Genomic DNA, 13,920 nt, shown 5'->3' with positions numbered 1-13,920 from the left:
CAAAGTCAACTATCACTGCAGCCCTCCACCAGTCGGGCCTTTATGGCAGAGTAGCCCGACGGAAGCTTCTCCTCAGTGCAAGACATAAGAAAGCCCGCATAGAGTTTGCTTAAAAACACATGAAGGACTCTCAGACTATGACAAATAAGATTCTCTGGTCTGATGAGACAAAGATAGAATTTTCACCAAAAAAGTTCTAAGCGGTATGTGTGGAGAAAACCAGGCACTGCTCATCACCTGCCCAATACAATTCCAAAAGTGAAACATGGTGGTGGCAGCATCATGCTATTGGGGGTGTTTTTCAGCTGCAGGGACAGGAGGACTGGTTGCAATTGAAGGAAACATGAATGTGGCCAAGTACAGAGATATCCTGGATGAAAACCTCTTCCAGAGTGCTCTGGACCTCAGACTTGGCCGAAGGTTCACCTTCTAACAAGACAATAACCCTAAGCACACAGTTAAAATAACAAAGGAGTGGCTTCAGAACAAATCTGTGATCATTCTTGACTGGCCCAGCCAGAGCCCTGACCTAAAACCAATTGAGCATCTCTGGAGAGACCAGAAAATGGCTGTCCACCAACGTTCACCATCCAACCTGACGGAACTGGAGAGGATCTGCAAGGAAGAATGGCAGAGGCTCCCCAAATCCAGGTGTGAAAAACTTGTTGCATCATTCCCAAGACGACTCATGGCTGTACTAGCTCAAAAGGGAGCTTCTACTCAATACTTATGACCATGTGATATTTCAGTTTTTCTTTTTTAATAAATTTGCAAAAATTTCTGCATTTGTTTTTTTCCGTCAAAATGGGGTGCAGAGTGTACATTAATGAGAAAAAAAATGAACTTTTTAGAATTTACCAAATGGCTGCAATGAAACAAAGAGTGAAAAATGTAAAGGGGTCTGAATACTTTCTGTACCCACTGTATTTATTATAGTCTAGGAATCTGTTTACATGTACAGTGCCTTGTGAAAGTATTTGACCCCCTTGAACTTTTCTACCTTTTGCCACATTTCTGGCTTCAAACATAAAGATAAAAAATTCTAATTTTTTGGGGAAGAATCAACATCAAGTGGGACACAATCGTGAAGTGGAACTAAATTTATTGGATATTTTAAACTTTAAAAAATTAAAAACTGAAAAGTGGGGCGTGCAATATTATTCGGCCCCTTTACTTTCAGTGCAGCAAACTCACTCCAGAAGTTCAGCGAGGATCTCTGAATGATCCAATGTTGTCCTAAATGACTGGTAATGATAACTAGAATCCACCTGTGTGTAATCAAGTCTCCATATAAATGCACCTGCTCTGTGATAATCTCAGGGTTCTGTTTCAAGTGCAGAGAGCATCATGAAGACCAAGGAACACACCAGGCGGGTCCAAGATACTGTTGTGGCGAAGTTTAAAGCCGGATTTGGATACAAAAAGATTTCCCAAGTTTTAAACATCTCAAGGAGCACTGTGCAAGCGATCATATTGAAATGGAAGGAGTATCAGACCACTGCAAATCTACCAAGACCCGGCCGTCCCTCTAAATTTTCATCTCGAACAAGGAGAAGACTGATCAGAGATGCAGCCAAAAGGCCCATGATCACTCTGGATGAACTGCAGAGATCTACAGCTGAGGTGGGAGAGTCTGTCCATAGGACAACAATCAGTCGTACACTGCACAAATCTGGCCTTTATGGAAGAGTGGCAAGAAGAAAGCCATTTCTCAAAGATATCCATAAAAAGTCTTGTTTGAAGTTTGCCACAAGCCACCTGGGAGACACACCAAACATGTGGAATGAGGTGCTCTGGTCAGATGAAACCAAAATCGAACTTTTTGGCCACAATGCAAAACGATATGTTTGGAGTAAAAGCAACACAGCTCATCACCCTCAAAACACCATCTCCACTGTCAAACATGGTGGTGGCAGCATCATGGTTTGGGCCTGCTTTTCTTCAGCAGGGACATGGAAGATGGTTAAAATTGATGGGAAGATGGACGGAGCCAAATACAGGACCATTCTGGAAGAAAACCTGTTGGAGTCTGCAAAAGACCTAAGACTGGGACGGAGATTTATCTTCCAACAAAACAATGATCCTAAACATAAAGCAAAATCTACGATGGAATGGTTCAAAAATAAACGTATCCAGGTGTTAGAATGGCCAAGTTAAAGTCCAGACCTGAATCCAATCGAGAATCTGTGGAAAGAGCTGAAAACTGCTGTTCAAACACCCTCCATCCAACCTCAATGAGCTCGAGCTGTTTTGCAAGGAAAAATGGGCAAGAATTTCTGCCTCTCGATCTGCAAAACTGATAGAGACATACCCCAAGCGACTTGCAGCTTTAATCGCAGCAAAAGGTGGCGCTACAAAGTATTAACTCAAGAGGGCCGAATAATGTTTACGCCCCACTTTTCAGTTTTTAATTTTTTTAAAAAGTTTAAAATATCCAATAAATTTCGTTCCACTTCACGATTGTGTCCCACTTGTTGTTGATTCTTTCCAAAAAAAATAGAATTTTATATCTTTATGTTTGAAGCCAGAAATGTGGCAAAAGGTAGAAAAGTTCAAGGGGGGCAAATACTTTCACAAGGCACTGTATGTTTGCAGACCGCATATGCAAAAAAAAAACATGGAAACATGTCAGTTTTCGTTCCACATCACATATCAAAAATCACCTATAAGTCTACTAGTCCATAAAAGTCACAGACGGCACATCAATGCTGTCCGTTTTAACATTATAATAATAGGTAGTTGATCATTTTTTTCACATCTGTGAAAAAATGTATGTCTGAATGAGGCCTTAGTGAAGGTGAGGCTAACCCTTTAAAAGTTGATCTTCAGGATTACCGACAACCAAGGTCAATCTCTGACTGCATGATGGGGTTGCCCCAAGGATAACAACAAGAGACTGTCTGGTAGCTGATCACGGGCATGTTTACATGTGGCAATGGTCGGGAATAGCATTCTCATGAATATTCCTTTCTGCCAATCACCCACTCATGTAACAAGGCCTTAAAAAAAAATGCTAATTTTTACCATGTGCGAGAATTTCCTTCTCAGTGTCATCATGCTGAGGTCTTCTGGCATAGCGGTGCTGAAATACCAGCTCAACTAGTTTAAAGAATGCAAGGACCTCACCCACTATGTTCTTTATACAACTACAATAAAGACTGTGCTACCGATTCTAAGCTAACCCACTAACATCTGTGAACCTCTAGCAAGCCAAAAAGCTACAGCTTAGAAAAGGTTAACAAAGAAGATAATTTACAGCTTTGAATTGAGAAGAATTTAGGGCAAATTCACATGCACCTGCTTGCACCAGCAAGCTGCCACTTTCACATTCATATGCTGCAGTTCTCATGTTCACTAAAACGGGATCCTGATGCAAAAAGGGAGTTTATTGGTTTCTGATTTTAGATCTCTTTTTTTAGGAGCACCCCATTAGCACCTTCTAAATTTCCCTCTATTTAACCTTAATTATTTACGTAAACCCACTTATCCTTTATCGCTGGCTTCCTCCCATAGGGTCACCTCTCAGGATTTGATATTTTTATCCTGTGGCTGTAGACTGCACATTAGGCCTCATTCACATGTCCGTTTTTCCAGCATGTGAGGTATCTATGTTTTTCACTAATGCCACACATACCCATTATAACCTATGGTGCTATGTACATGTCCGTGTTTTTATATGGACCGTGTGCCTGTGCAAAACACACGGAGAAATGTCCGTTTTCTTCCAGCAGCACGAATGAAAAGGGCCAATACAAGTCAATGGGTCTGTGAAAAACACATACAGCACATGCATGGCATCAGTGTGCTGTAGGTGTTTAACATTGCAAAGTATAGGAGAAGCTTGGTAACTTAATTCTTTCCTTAACTATACCAGACAAACACTGAAGGCAAACAAGGAAACCTGGATAAAACATTGATGGAAAACACTGATGGCACCTGTGCGGCTTTTTCACGTACTTGTTTAAACATTGATGTACGAAGGAGGCCTTACCTGTTCTTTATCTTTTATGTAATGCATCGACAATAGTGAAAATTAAATGGAGGGATTTATTAAAGGGTTATTCTCAAAATAGTAAAATATCCAAAGATAAGGGATAATTTACGGATTGCTATGACCCCAGTGATCCCAAGAACGGGCTCTGGAACCCAGGAGCAGAGCTCTATAGAGCTCCATCTTGAGTGCAGCGGGGGGCTCTCATGCTTTAGCATTGCCTTTGGGAGTGTTGGAAATAGCTGAGCACAGCGCATGTGAAAGTGAGACAGCATAGGGTTGTACCCTATTTATAAGGGTATGTGCCCTTGATGTAGATTTGAAGCAGAAATTTCCTGAGCGTTTTTTCCTCTCCCAGGCAGAAAAAATACATGCGGATTTTACATGCGTTTTTTCAAGCGGTTTTCCAAGCAATTTTGAGCATCACTCAAATGCATTTGGAAAAGGGCTTGACGATATAAGTTGGTCACACAATATAAATCCATGCAACTGGTATGGATTTATATTGTGTGACCAACTTATGAGGAGAGTTCTGCTTTCAAATAGTGCATCTGAATTAAAAAGTAAAAAGGAAAGAAAAAAAAACCTTATACTCACCTCTCCGGCGGCCCCCAGTCTCTTCCCCTCCCCGCCAGGAGACCGGGGACCGCCGGAGAGGCGAGTATGAATATATATATTTTTTTTTATTTTTTACTTCATAATTCTTTTTTAACTTGCGGGTACGATAGTACCCGGGTCGGATGAGAGGAGTAGCAGTCTCCTCTTCTCCCGACCCAGGTACCATCAGTACATTTAACCACGGCAAATCTGCATGTATAGATATGTGGGTTTGCGGCGGTTCAATGCAAGTCTATGGGCGCGATTTCGCCGCAAACTGGTTGTACAGCGGACTTTTCCGCAAAGATAATCCGCAGCAGAAATTTCCACAGCACATGCGAATTTTCATCGGGAAACATGGCAGACCTCTTAACAAGCGATTTTAATGCGTTTCCGCGGCGGAAATACCGCCGCAGAAACGCATTACATCCACATCGTGGGCACACAGCCTTAAAGTAGAAATATATCTGTATCACTGTAACATGGAGCACATATGTGACAGATTAGGCATGTCATCACTTTCATATTCACACACAGTCTACATAAATATTTCTCCATATCATGTCCTGACAAAGCAAAATATATATAAAAAGCCCTTCACTTTATCTGGACCTTCTAGAGCAATTTCCCGTGAAATGAGGTCTGACTGAGGCCAATTTCATGGACTATGCTCAGATTGGAATACCTCGCCCAACCTCCGTGTGTCCTCACCTCAGCTGTCTTATGTATGCCTATGAGGCAGTTCACTCAGGTCAGGAGACACTGCGGCCAGGCAAAATATTCCAATCTGAGGACAGACTGCATCACAGACATACAAAACTGGCCTAAATAGACCGGAAATGCTTAACCCCTTTATCCCCGAGGGTGGTTTGAACGCTAACGACCGGGCCAATGTTTACAATTCTGACCACTGTCACTTTATGAGGTAATTACTCTGGAACGCTTCAACGGATCCCCCTGATTCTGAGACTGTTTTTTCGTGACATATTGTACTTCATGATAGTGGTAAAATATCTTCGATATGACTTGCGCTTATTTGTGAAAAAAAAAAAAACGGAAATTAGGCGAAAAGTTTGCAATTTTCAAACTTTGAATTTTCATGCCCTTAAATCAGAGACATATGTCACTCAAAATAGTTAATAAATAACATTTCCCACATGTCTACTTTACATCAGCGCAATTTTGGAACAAAATTTTTTTTTTGTTAGGAACCCTAACCCTAGAGCAGGGGTCTCAAACTCGGCTGGGTATATGGGCCGCACATGGAAAAAATTTGAATTTGGGGGGCCGCATTCTTTGTTCAATGAGACATTTTTAGTGATACCATTTTTTTTTGTATACACCTTTTGAACATTTTTTCCGTGTTTATTTTTTTATGGCTTGGGTCGTTATGGATGTGGTGATAATAAACGTGCACTTTTTTGTGTTTACTTTAGTTTACATATAAAACAGCATTTTTAGTGCCCAATATTTTTTTCATGCTTTATTTTTATTTTTTTGATTTTTACAATTTTGTTTCCCCTAATTGGCCACATTCAGTAATATTGTCTTACAATTAGCATCATATAGTAATAATGGCAAACATCTTGTAGTAATGTGCCCCATCCCGGTCCCCATCCTGTGGCTCTGTGCCCCATCCCGGTCCCCATCCTGTGGCTCTGTGCCCCATCCCGGTCCCCATCCTGTGGCTCTGTGCCCCATCCCGGTCCCCATCCTGTGGCTCTGTGCCCCATCCCGGTCCCCATCCTGTGGCTCTGTGCCCCATCCCGGTCCCCATCCTGTGGCTCTGTGCCCCATCCCGGTCCCCATCCTGTGGCTATGTGCCCCATCCCGGTCCCCATCCTGTGGCTATGTGCCCCATCCAGGTCCCCATCCTGTGGCTATGTGCCCCATCCAGGTCCCCATCCTGTGGCTATGTGCCCCATCCAGGTCCCCATCCTGTGGCTATGTGCCCCATCCAGGTCCCCATCCTGTGGCTATGTGCCCCATCCAGGTCCCCATCTTGTGGCTATGTGCCCCATCCAGGTCCCCATCTTGTGGCTATGTGCCCCATCCAGGTCCCCTCTTGTGGCTATGTGCCCCATCCAGGTCCCCTCTTGTGGCTATGTGCCCCATCCAGGTCCCCTCTTGTGGCTATGTGCCCCCTGTTCTTCACACACATAAAATAGAAAAAAAAAAAAGATGATTCTCACCTGTCCTCCGTTCCCTCGGCGTCCTTCCTGCAGATGTGGCCCGCAGGCACCACAGAGTCAGACCCCTTGACGATCCCAACCTGGTCCAGGAGGAGCCGCCGACAGCAGCGCTGCATTGCCGCACAGAGACTGTCTCCCAGCACTGCATTTTCAATGTCAGCCGCCGGCCAATCAGAGGCCAGCAGCTGATAGCTGCGTATGGCAATGACGTCATACTCGCTGCGCCGACACGCAGATATCAGCTGCTGGCCTCTGATTGGCCGGCGGCTGGCATTGGAAATGCAATGCTGGGAAACAGTCTCTGTGCGGCAATGCAGCGCTGCTGTCGGCGGCTCCTCCTGGACCAGGTCGGGATCGTCAAGGGGTCTGTGCCTGCAGGCCGCATAAAGCAGCCTCAGGGGCCGCGTGTTTGAGACCCCTGCCCTAGAGTTTATTTTTTACTTATTTCCTTGTGTGGTATAAGTGATTAGACGACTTTATTCTTCGGGTCGGTGCGATTGCAGTGATGCCAGATTCATATCGGGTTTTATGATTGACAGCTGTCACACACTAAAAGACACTTTTTTTTTGCAAAGACTAGTTTTTGCTTTGCGATATTTTAGAGCTATAATTTTTCCATATTTCGGCCGACAGAGTCGTATGAGGGCTTGTTTTTTGGGAGGCAGAATAAACAAAAATCAACAACTCAGGAATTGTTTTATGCTGTTCCGCATGTGGTAAAATTGATAAGGCAGCGTTATTCTTCGGGTCAGTACATTTACAGCAGTACCACATTTATATCTTTTTTATGTTTTGGCGCTTTTACATAATACAAAACAAAATTTATTTTCTAGAAATAGTTTTTATCGCTTTATTCTGAGAGCTATAACTTGTTTTTCAGCTGATTGAGCTCTATGGCGGCTTGTTTTTTGTGGGACAAGATGACGTTTTCAGCGGTACCATTTTTATTTACATTCGTCTTTTGATCACGTTTTATTCCATTTTTTGTTTGGTGGTTTGATGATAAAGGATCGTTTTTTGCTTTGTTTTTATTTATTTTTTTTACCGTGTTCACTAAAGGGGTTAACTAGTGGGGAGGTTATATAGGTCAGGTCGTTCCGGACGTGGCAATGCTAAATGTGTTTACTTTTATTGTTTTTTTTTCATAATATTTATTGATTGGTACAGAATATTTTTATTTTTTTGGGAATTATTTTTATCATTATTTTTTAAATATTTTTTTTCTCTACTTTGACACTTTTTTTTTTTACTTGTACACCATGTCCAACTATGGGACTTTCACTTTTTGCAGCCTGATCACTTATATAGCATAGAGTTGCAGCAGCAGCAGCATCTCTATGCTATATACAGCCTGACAGAACTGCATGCAGAAGTTACTTTGGTCATGCATTGCGCATGACTAAAGTAACTTCTTGCCTCCTGGTAACCCGGATGTCGTCATGACGACATCGGGTCACCATGACAACATCCGGGACATGGCACAGACAGCATGGGACACCGGAGATGAGGTACGTATCGGCGCTTACCTCCCCCTGCTCCCGGAATGCTGCAATCAACTTGGATCGCAGCATTTCAGGGGTTAATGTGCCAGCAGCGGTGCTTGACCGCTCCTGGCACATAGCTGACACCTGGCGGTGACCGCCCCACACCGCTTGTGTGCGGGCGTGATTGTAGCATGCGTAATAGTACGTAGCTGGTCCATAAGGCCCAGGGCGCAGCTACGTACTATTACTGACCTCGTCGGAAAGGGGTTAAAGCCTCAGCTTTCAGTGCTGTGATCGATAGCTGTAGCCATGCTGACACACGCCTGTATGACTGAAAGCTGGCAGCTCCAGAGAGGAATAAAATTCATTATCTCCAGGGTGCTGCACTTTCGGTACAGCAGCCTGGGCACCTTCCTAACACTTAACCTACAGATTAACCCTATATCCACAGGTTAATAGCATTATCCACTGTGATAGATTCCCTTTAAAGCCCCCACTCCAGCAATTTTTTTTATTGCAGCGCCGGAGTGGTGCTTCTAATCTATGTTCCCTGCCACTCACACTTACCAACCGCCATCTTCACCTTCTATTGCTGCCACACGCATCAGTATCCAGCAGTTTGTGACCTTCCAGATCAGGTCACTTTTCAATGCAAGTCTGAGAGCCTCGTTCCAGCAATGAGAGCTTGTAACCATTACCTTTGACTTCTGATCAGTCAGAAGTTGCGATGACACAATGGCGCTGGGGGACCAGAGCAGCGCCGGTAGAAGGTGAAGGAGGTGGAGGTAAGTACAAGACTAGGGGCAGGGACCTTAGATTTGAAGAACCACTCCAGGGCTGAAAAAAACTGGAGTGGCGCTTTACAAAAGGAAAAAGTTACATAGAGAAACAGAAAGTTTGTACACAGAAGATTGGAAAGTTTTAGAACATGTTCCCATGTGCCATATCAACTGCAGAGTTAATGAACTTTCGTTGACCAAAAGGTGTGGATTTTTCACAAGCTTTACCCTTAAAGGGAATCTGTTGGCACATTTTTACACAAGAAAGTAACAGTGTGGCAGTGTCTGCGCTTGTCCCGATAAACGTGATTCCTATTTTTATAGAGATCTGATGTGCAAATCATGTGAAATATAGGGTAGAAGTCATATGCAAATTATTTTGAAAGTGTACTAGGGGCATGTCATTGCACTTATTAGAAGTTATCCCCGTGCACGAACCCGTCTCAGTGTGGTGAGCCTGAATGGCATATGGATTCTACACTGATCAAACATGGAGAGAGAGGCAGCGCATGAAACTAGCCTATTTATTAATCCATGCGACATTTCAGCTCCAGTGAGCTTTTCTCAAGCAATCATGAGTCGCATGGGTTAATAAATAGGTTCAGACTGCTTAGGAAAAGCTCCCTAGAGCAGAAACGTCAAGTAGGTAAATATATAGGTTAATTTCACTAGATGCCCTGCTTCACTCTTGATATTTGTTGATTGCTGGATCAAATCCATAGAGGCGTGCACCCCCTCTTTCAAATTGACAGCGCTGCTTCCTTTAGTTACTTTGGATGCTACACTACATTTATCATGACTGACACATAGGATCACTACAAGAAAGATATACGTTTTATTGGGGGACAATCACCTATATTACCACCTTTTTTATTTATTTTCGCACATGTACACCATATAATATTATGGCATTTTTCTGATATTTTTCTTTTTCGTTAGCAAAACACCACACATATCCCCAAATCCCACAGGACTGAAAACCACCACACTGAATGCATACATTGTTTTGTTACTATGTAACCCATGATGCCTCCAAGACTCCCATGGTGTTGTTACAAACAAAAAACTGTTTCCTAGTGGAGCTGAGAATAAATCAGAAAATGTTTCCATGTGAGGAAATTACATAGCGCCACTTACACCACAATTAAAGCAGGCAAGGATTTTTTTCGTTTGTTGGTTTTAAATAAACTTTTATTCATTTATACCCATGAAAGCTGGTGGGAAATCGGCTGTGTTTTACAGTGCATGTTATTTTAAAAAATTTCTTGCTCATGCTGCAAAATATACTCACTTACCCATCAGTCTATGAGGGTGTTCAGATGTACTATTTTGGGGGATCGATTGTCTGGGAAAAAAAAAAAAAAATGGGAGACATGTTTAATTTTGATCCAAATCAGCCAATTAAGTCAATGGGTCCATGAAAAACTCAGAGAGCTCCTGATGGCATTTTAGTTGCATTCTAGTGGTCTGTGTTTTTCTCTATTTCATAATAGAAGTTTGGAAACTATTATCAGGATTTTTTTTGAAAACTAGAAAAAGTGATGATAAAAACGAACACACTGACCAAACACTGACAAAAATAAGATCCAGCATACTAATGAAAATCAGATCATTTTTCACAAATACAAATAAAAAAAACAACTGTTTTGTGAAACTGGTCTAAGGCTAAGTTCACACAAGCCTGTTTTTGGTCTCTGTGCACAATGGATGGCATGGCACACTGACCAATATTAGCCTATGTGCTGGTGAACATAAGCAGTTTTCAAATGGTTCACAGGTCTGTGTGGGACAAAAAAAAAAGAGAAAATCAAATCATGCACCAGTCTGGTCCGACATGAATGTAAATAGTAAGCAGCTCTTACACCCGTCCACCCTACACAAGAGTACGAGTCCATGGGAAATGGATCTTTTTTTCACATCATCCATATCGCCCATGTTGCATCCGTTTTAGCTCATCCCTTTTTAACCGCAGGTCCCGTAACCCCAGAACCACCACCAGTTGTGTCTACATATGTAAATTCCTTGCTTAACAGTCCCTGTTAGTGTCCCCAGACTAGTCGGCCCACTTAGCATGTTATCACGCCCCTGTGGTTGTGATAACATGACTTATAAGAGCCGACGTCCATGCCAGCGCTATACTTCTCTCACGCATGCGCGCAGCTTCTTTCCCTCACTGCACTGATCCTCTGAATCCAGGTGTGCACGTACCAGCCTCAGGGAGATGCACTGTGCATGATCGATTCAGAAGTGAAGAAGACTTCTGATCATGCACAGTGCGCCTCTGAGGCCAACACGTGTACACCTGGATTCAGAGGATCAGTGCAGTGAGGGAAAGAAGCTGCGCGCATGCAAGAGATAAGTATAGTGTTAGCGATGACACCGGCACTTGTAAGTTATGTTATCATGGCCACAGGGGCGTGATAACATGATAAGTGGGCCGACTAGTCTGGGGACACTAATGCCCCATCGACTAGTCAAAATGGGTCCATTTACATATCATAAACGGACTTTAAAATATACTTTTTCTAAAGATCTGTTTATGTGTCCAATGTAATACAGGGACTGTTAGGCAGGGAATTTACATATGCAGACACAACTGCTGGTGGTTCTAGGGGCACGGGACCTGACAGGTTCCCTTAAAAAACTAAAAGGAGGTAGATGGTGTGAACTTTTTTTTTTAATCCATTGACTACTAACAACTAATTAGTTAAAACACATGAAGCTCAGCTGGAACATTGAAGTACAATCTGTCTTCTGTGTGTCATCAGTTTTACACAGATCCCAAAAGACTTCAATTACCGAATCTACAGAAGAGAATAGGAATGAAATGAAACTCTGTGGGTCCAGGTGCTGTCTGAGAAAAAAAAAAACAGACCACACATGGTCCCAAGCAGAACACGTACCCATTACAGTCTATGGGGCTGTTCACACGTCCATTCTTTTTCCTTGGAATCAGTGTCAGCAAACAACTTTAAAAAAAAAAAAAAAAAATATGGAGATGTTTTTGCTCAGAGTCACAGATCAAACTCACAAATGCAAGTCTATAGTCCATGAAAATAATGCTAACACTCACATTTGTAATCTGAGTGCGGTCTGATTTTTCTGTTTAATGGGTAGGAGAAGCTTGGACATTTTACATACAAGAAAGGATAATGGAAAAAAATGGACACAGACCAGAAATGGATGAAAATCGCATCCTGGCAGATGTCCTTATTACCGGCGCACAGGTGAACAGCCCTGGACAACCCCTCTAAGGATGCGTTCACACTGTGGTTAGGGACACATTCTCTGGTCCTGTCTGGGCTCACGGCCAAACCTCCAACAAGATGGGTAGTAGATGGGTAGTAGATGGGTAGTAGATGGGTAGTAGATGGGTAGTAGACCGCGTCTGGGTGTCAGTCTCCTGAAAATGATGCACAACAGAGCGCACGTTCTCCGTCGACACCATTAGTCTATGGCCCCATCGGTGCATACGTCCGAACCCTGTTCAGAGGTATACCCCGACACCCTAGACGCAGTGTGAAAGCACCCTAAGCTCTAGAGGTCACAGCGGGTTTAGGGGTTTTTGTAAGACATGGTCCTACAGACGCACCAACCACAGGCCACACCGGGACCTTCGTGCCGTCTCTTGGGCCCTCTCGATAATCGCATTTGTGCACAAAAAAGCCACGAAAATGTATGTAGATCATGACGGCTTTTGAAAGACAGAAAAAAAAAAACCTAAACAGAGAAAGCCTGTGTGTACATGAGCTCCAGACAAGCTGCGTCCTCTCCTACCCGCGCTCATCAGGTAACTGCGGTCACCACACCGCGGAGTCACAATCGTCTGAGGCGCCACCACACAGCCATCTCTCAGCCCTGCACATAACAGCGCCCCCTGGCGCCCGTACACATCACAGGGAGCAGTTAACAGTGTTACACACGCGTTTGTCTTCTTCGGTACTAGGAATGATTCCCCGCCAGCTATGCCGTCCCCCTACAGGCCGCCCTGCTTCTTCCAAGCTCTCGTACTAGCAGCACTTACATGGAGTTCTCACTCCCACCCGGGAACTGGACACTTACGGCAGCGCGACTTACAACATCCGCAGCCGGTAATACAGCGCAGCACCCGCAGGTCCAGGATCGAGCGAGGGCGGAGCTTCATGTCAGCCGCTGATTGGTGGAGCGCGGCATGTGGCCGCATTCTTGCTCTGTGTCTGGATGTGTACTGTTCTCAGCGCTGTGAGCGCGGGCGGCGGTGCGGGATGTGCGAGGTGTGTGCTCCGTGCTTCACCCCAGGTGGAGCGGCCTCCCTCCAACTCAGACTTGTCGGCCTCAGCTCACAGCGGTCTCCGCACTGGTCACATGGAGGCTAATGAAGGACTGGTGCTGAGTCTACACTCTACAGAGGACCTGTCACGCCATAAATGTGTCATAGTTTACCTGGTGGAAATGCTGCTGTCCTCCTGACTCTGGTGCTGCTTTTTCTTTGTCCCTGCGCCTGTCTGTTCCTGAGGTAGGGCCCTCTCGTCATTGTATGTAAAGCTAGTCTTTTTATACAATTGGGCATGATCATCGACTATACTGTAGGGTTGTGGACCACACCCAGTTGTCAAAAATACTATTAGGCTATGTGCTCACGATGCAGAAATGCTGCATATTTTTTCCGCTTCTCCCTGGCAGGAAAAACGCATGCGGATTGTACATGCGGATTGTACATGCGTTTTTCCTGCCAGGGACATGCGGATGTGAAGCGTTCTTCACATGGATTTCTGCATGCGGGTTGACAAGCGCTTTCCAAGTGATTTTAGCATCACTTGGAAAGTGCTTGACAACTTGGTCACACTATATAAATCCATGCAAACGGCATGAATTTATATAGTGTGACCAAGTAATAG

The 13,920-nt window shown here is 43.9% G+C and overlaps 1 protein-coding gene across 12 annotated transcripts in view; it reads right to left on the bottom strand.

Moving 5' to 3' along the window:
• Window positions 1-13,222, bottom strand: part of MPPE1 (metallophosphoesterase 1) — a 121,703-nt gene extending 108,481 nt beyond the window's left edge. Inside the window, exons 1-3 of one of the 12 annotated variants that reach the window (XM_073679015.1) lie at window positions 13,068-13,212; window positions 11,947-12,012; window positions 10,339-10,388 (exon numbers count right to left, since the gene is read on the bottom strand). Coding sequence is in view for 2 of the 12 variants with exons in the window: in XM_073679012.1 (XP_073535113.1) it covers window positions 11,947-12,012; window positions 13,121-13,125 (71 nt within the window). In the remaining 10 variants the exon portion in view is untranslated. Of the gene's footprint in view, window positions 1-10,338; window positions 10,389-11,946; window positions 12,013-13,067 lie in introns of all 12 variants that reach the window. The other 11 variants (XM_073679018.1, XM_073679016.1, XM_073679022.1 and 8 more) reach the window with 11 other exon arrangements.
• Window positions 13,223-13,920: the final 698 nt, after the last annotated feature.

Source organism: Phyllobates terribilis, unplaced genomic scaffold (assembly GCF_046119375.1).
Source record: "Phyllobates terribilis strain yellow unplaced genomic scaffold, ASM4611937v1 Scaffold_4__5_contigs__length_816908805, whole genome shotgun sequence".
NCBI classification, from domain to species: domain Eukaryota; kingdom Metazoa; phylum Chordata; class Amphibia; order Anura; family Dendrobatidae; genus Phyllobates; species Phyllobates terribilis.
This window is presented reverse-complemented; position numbering and strand designations above follow the sequence as displayed.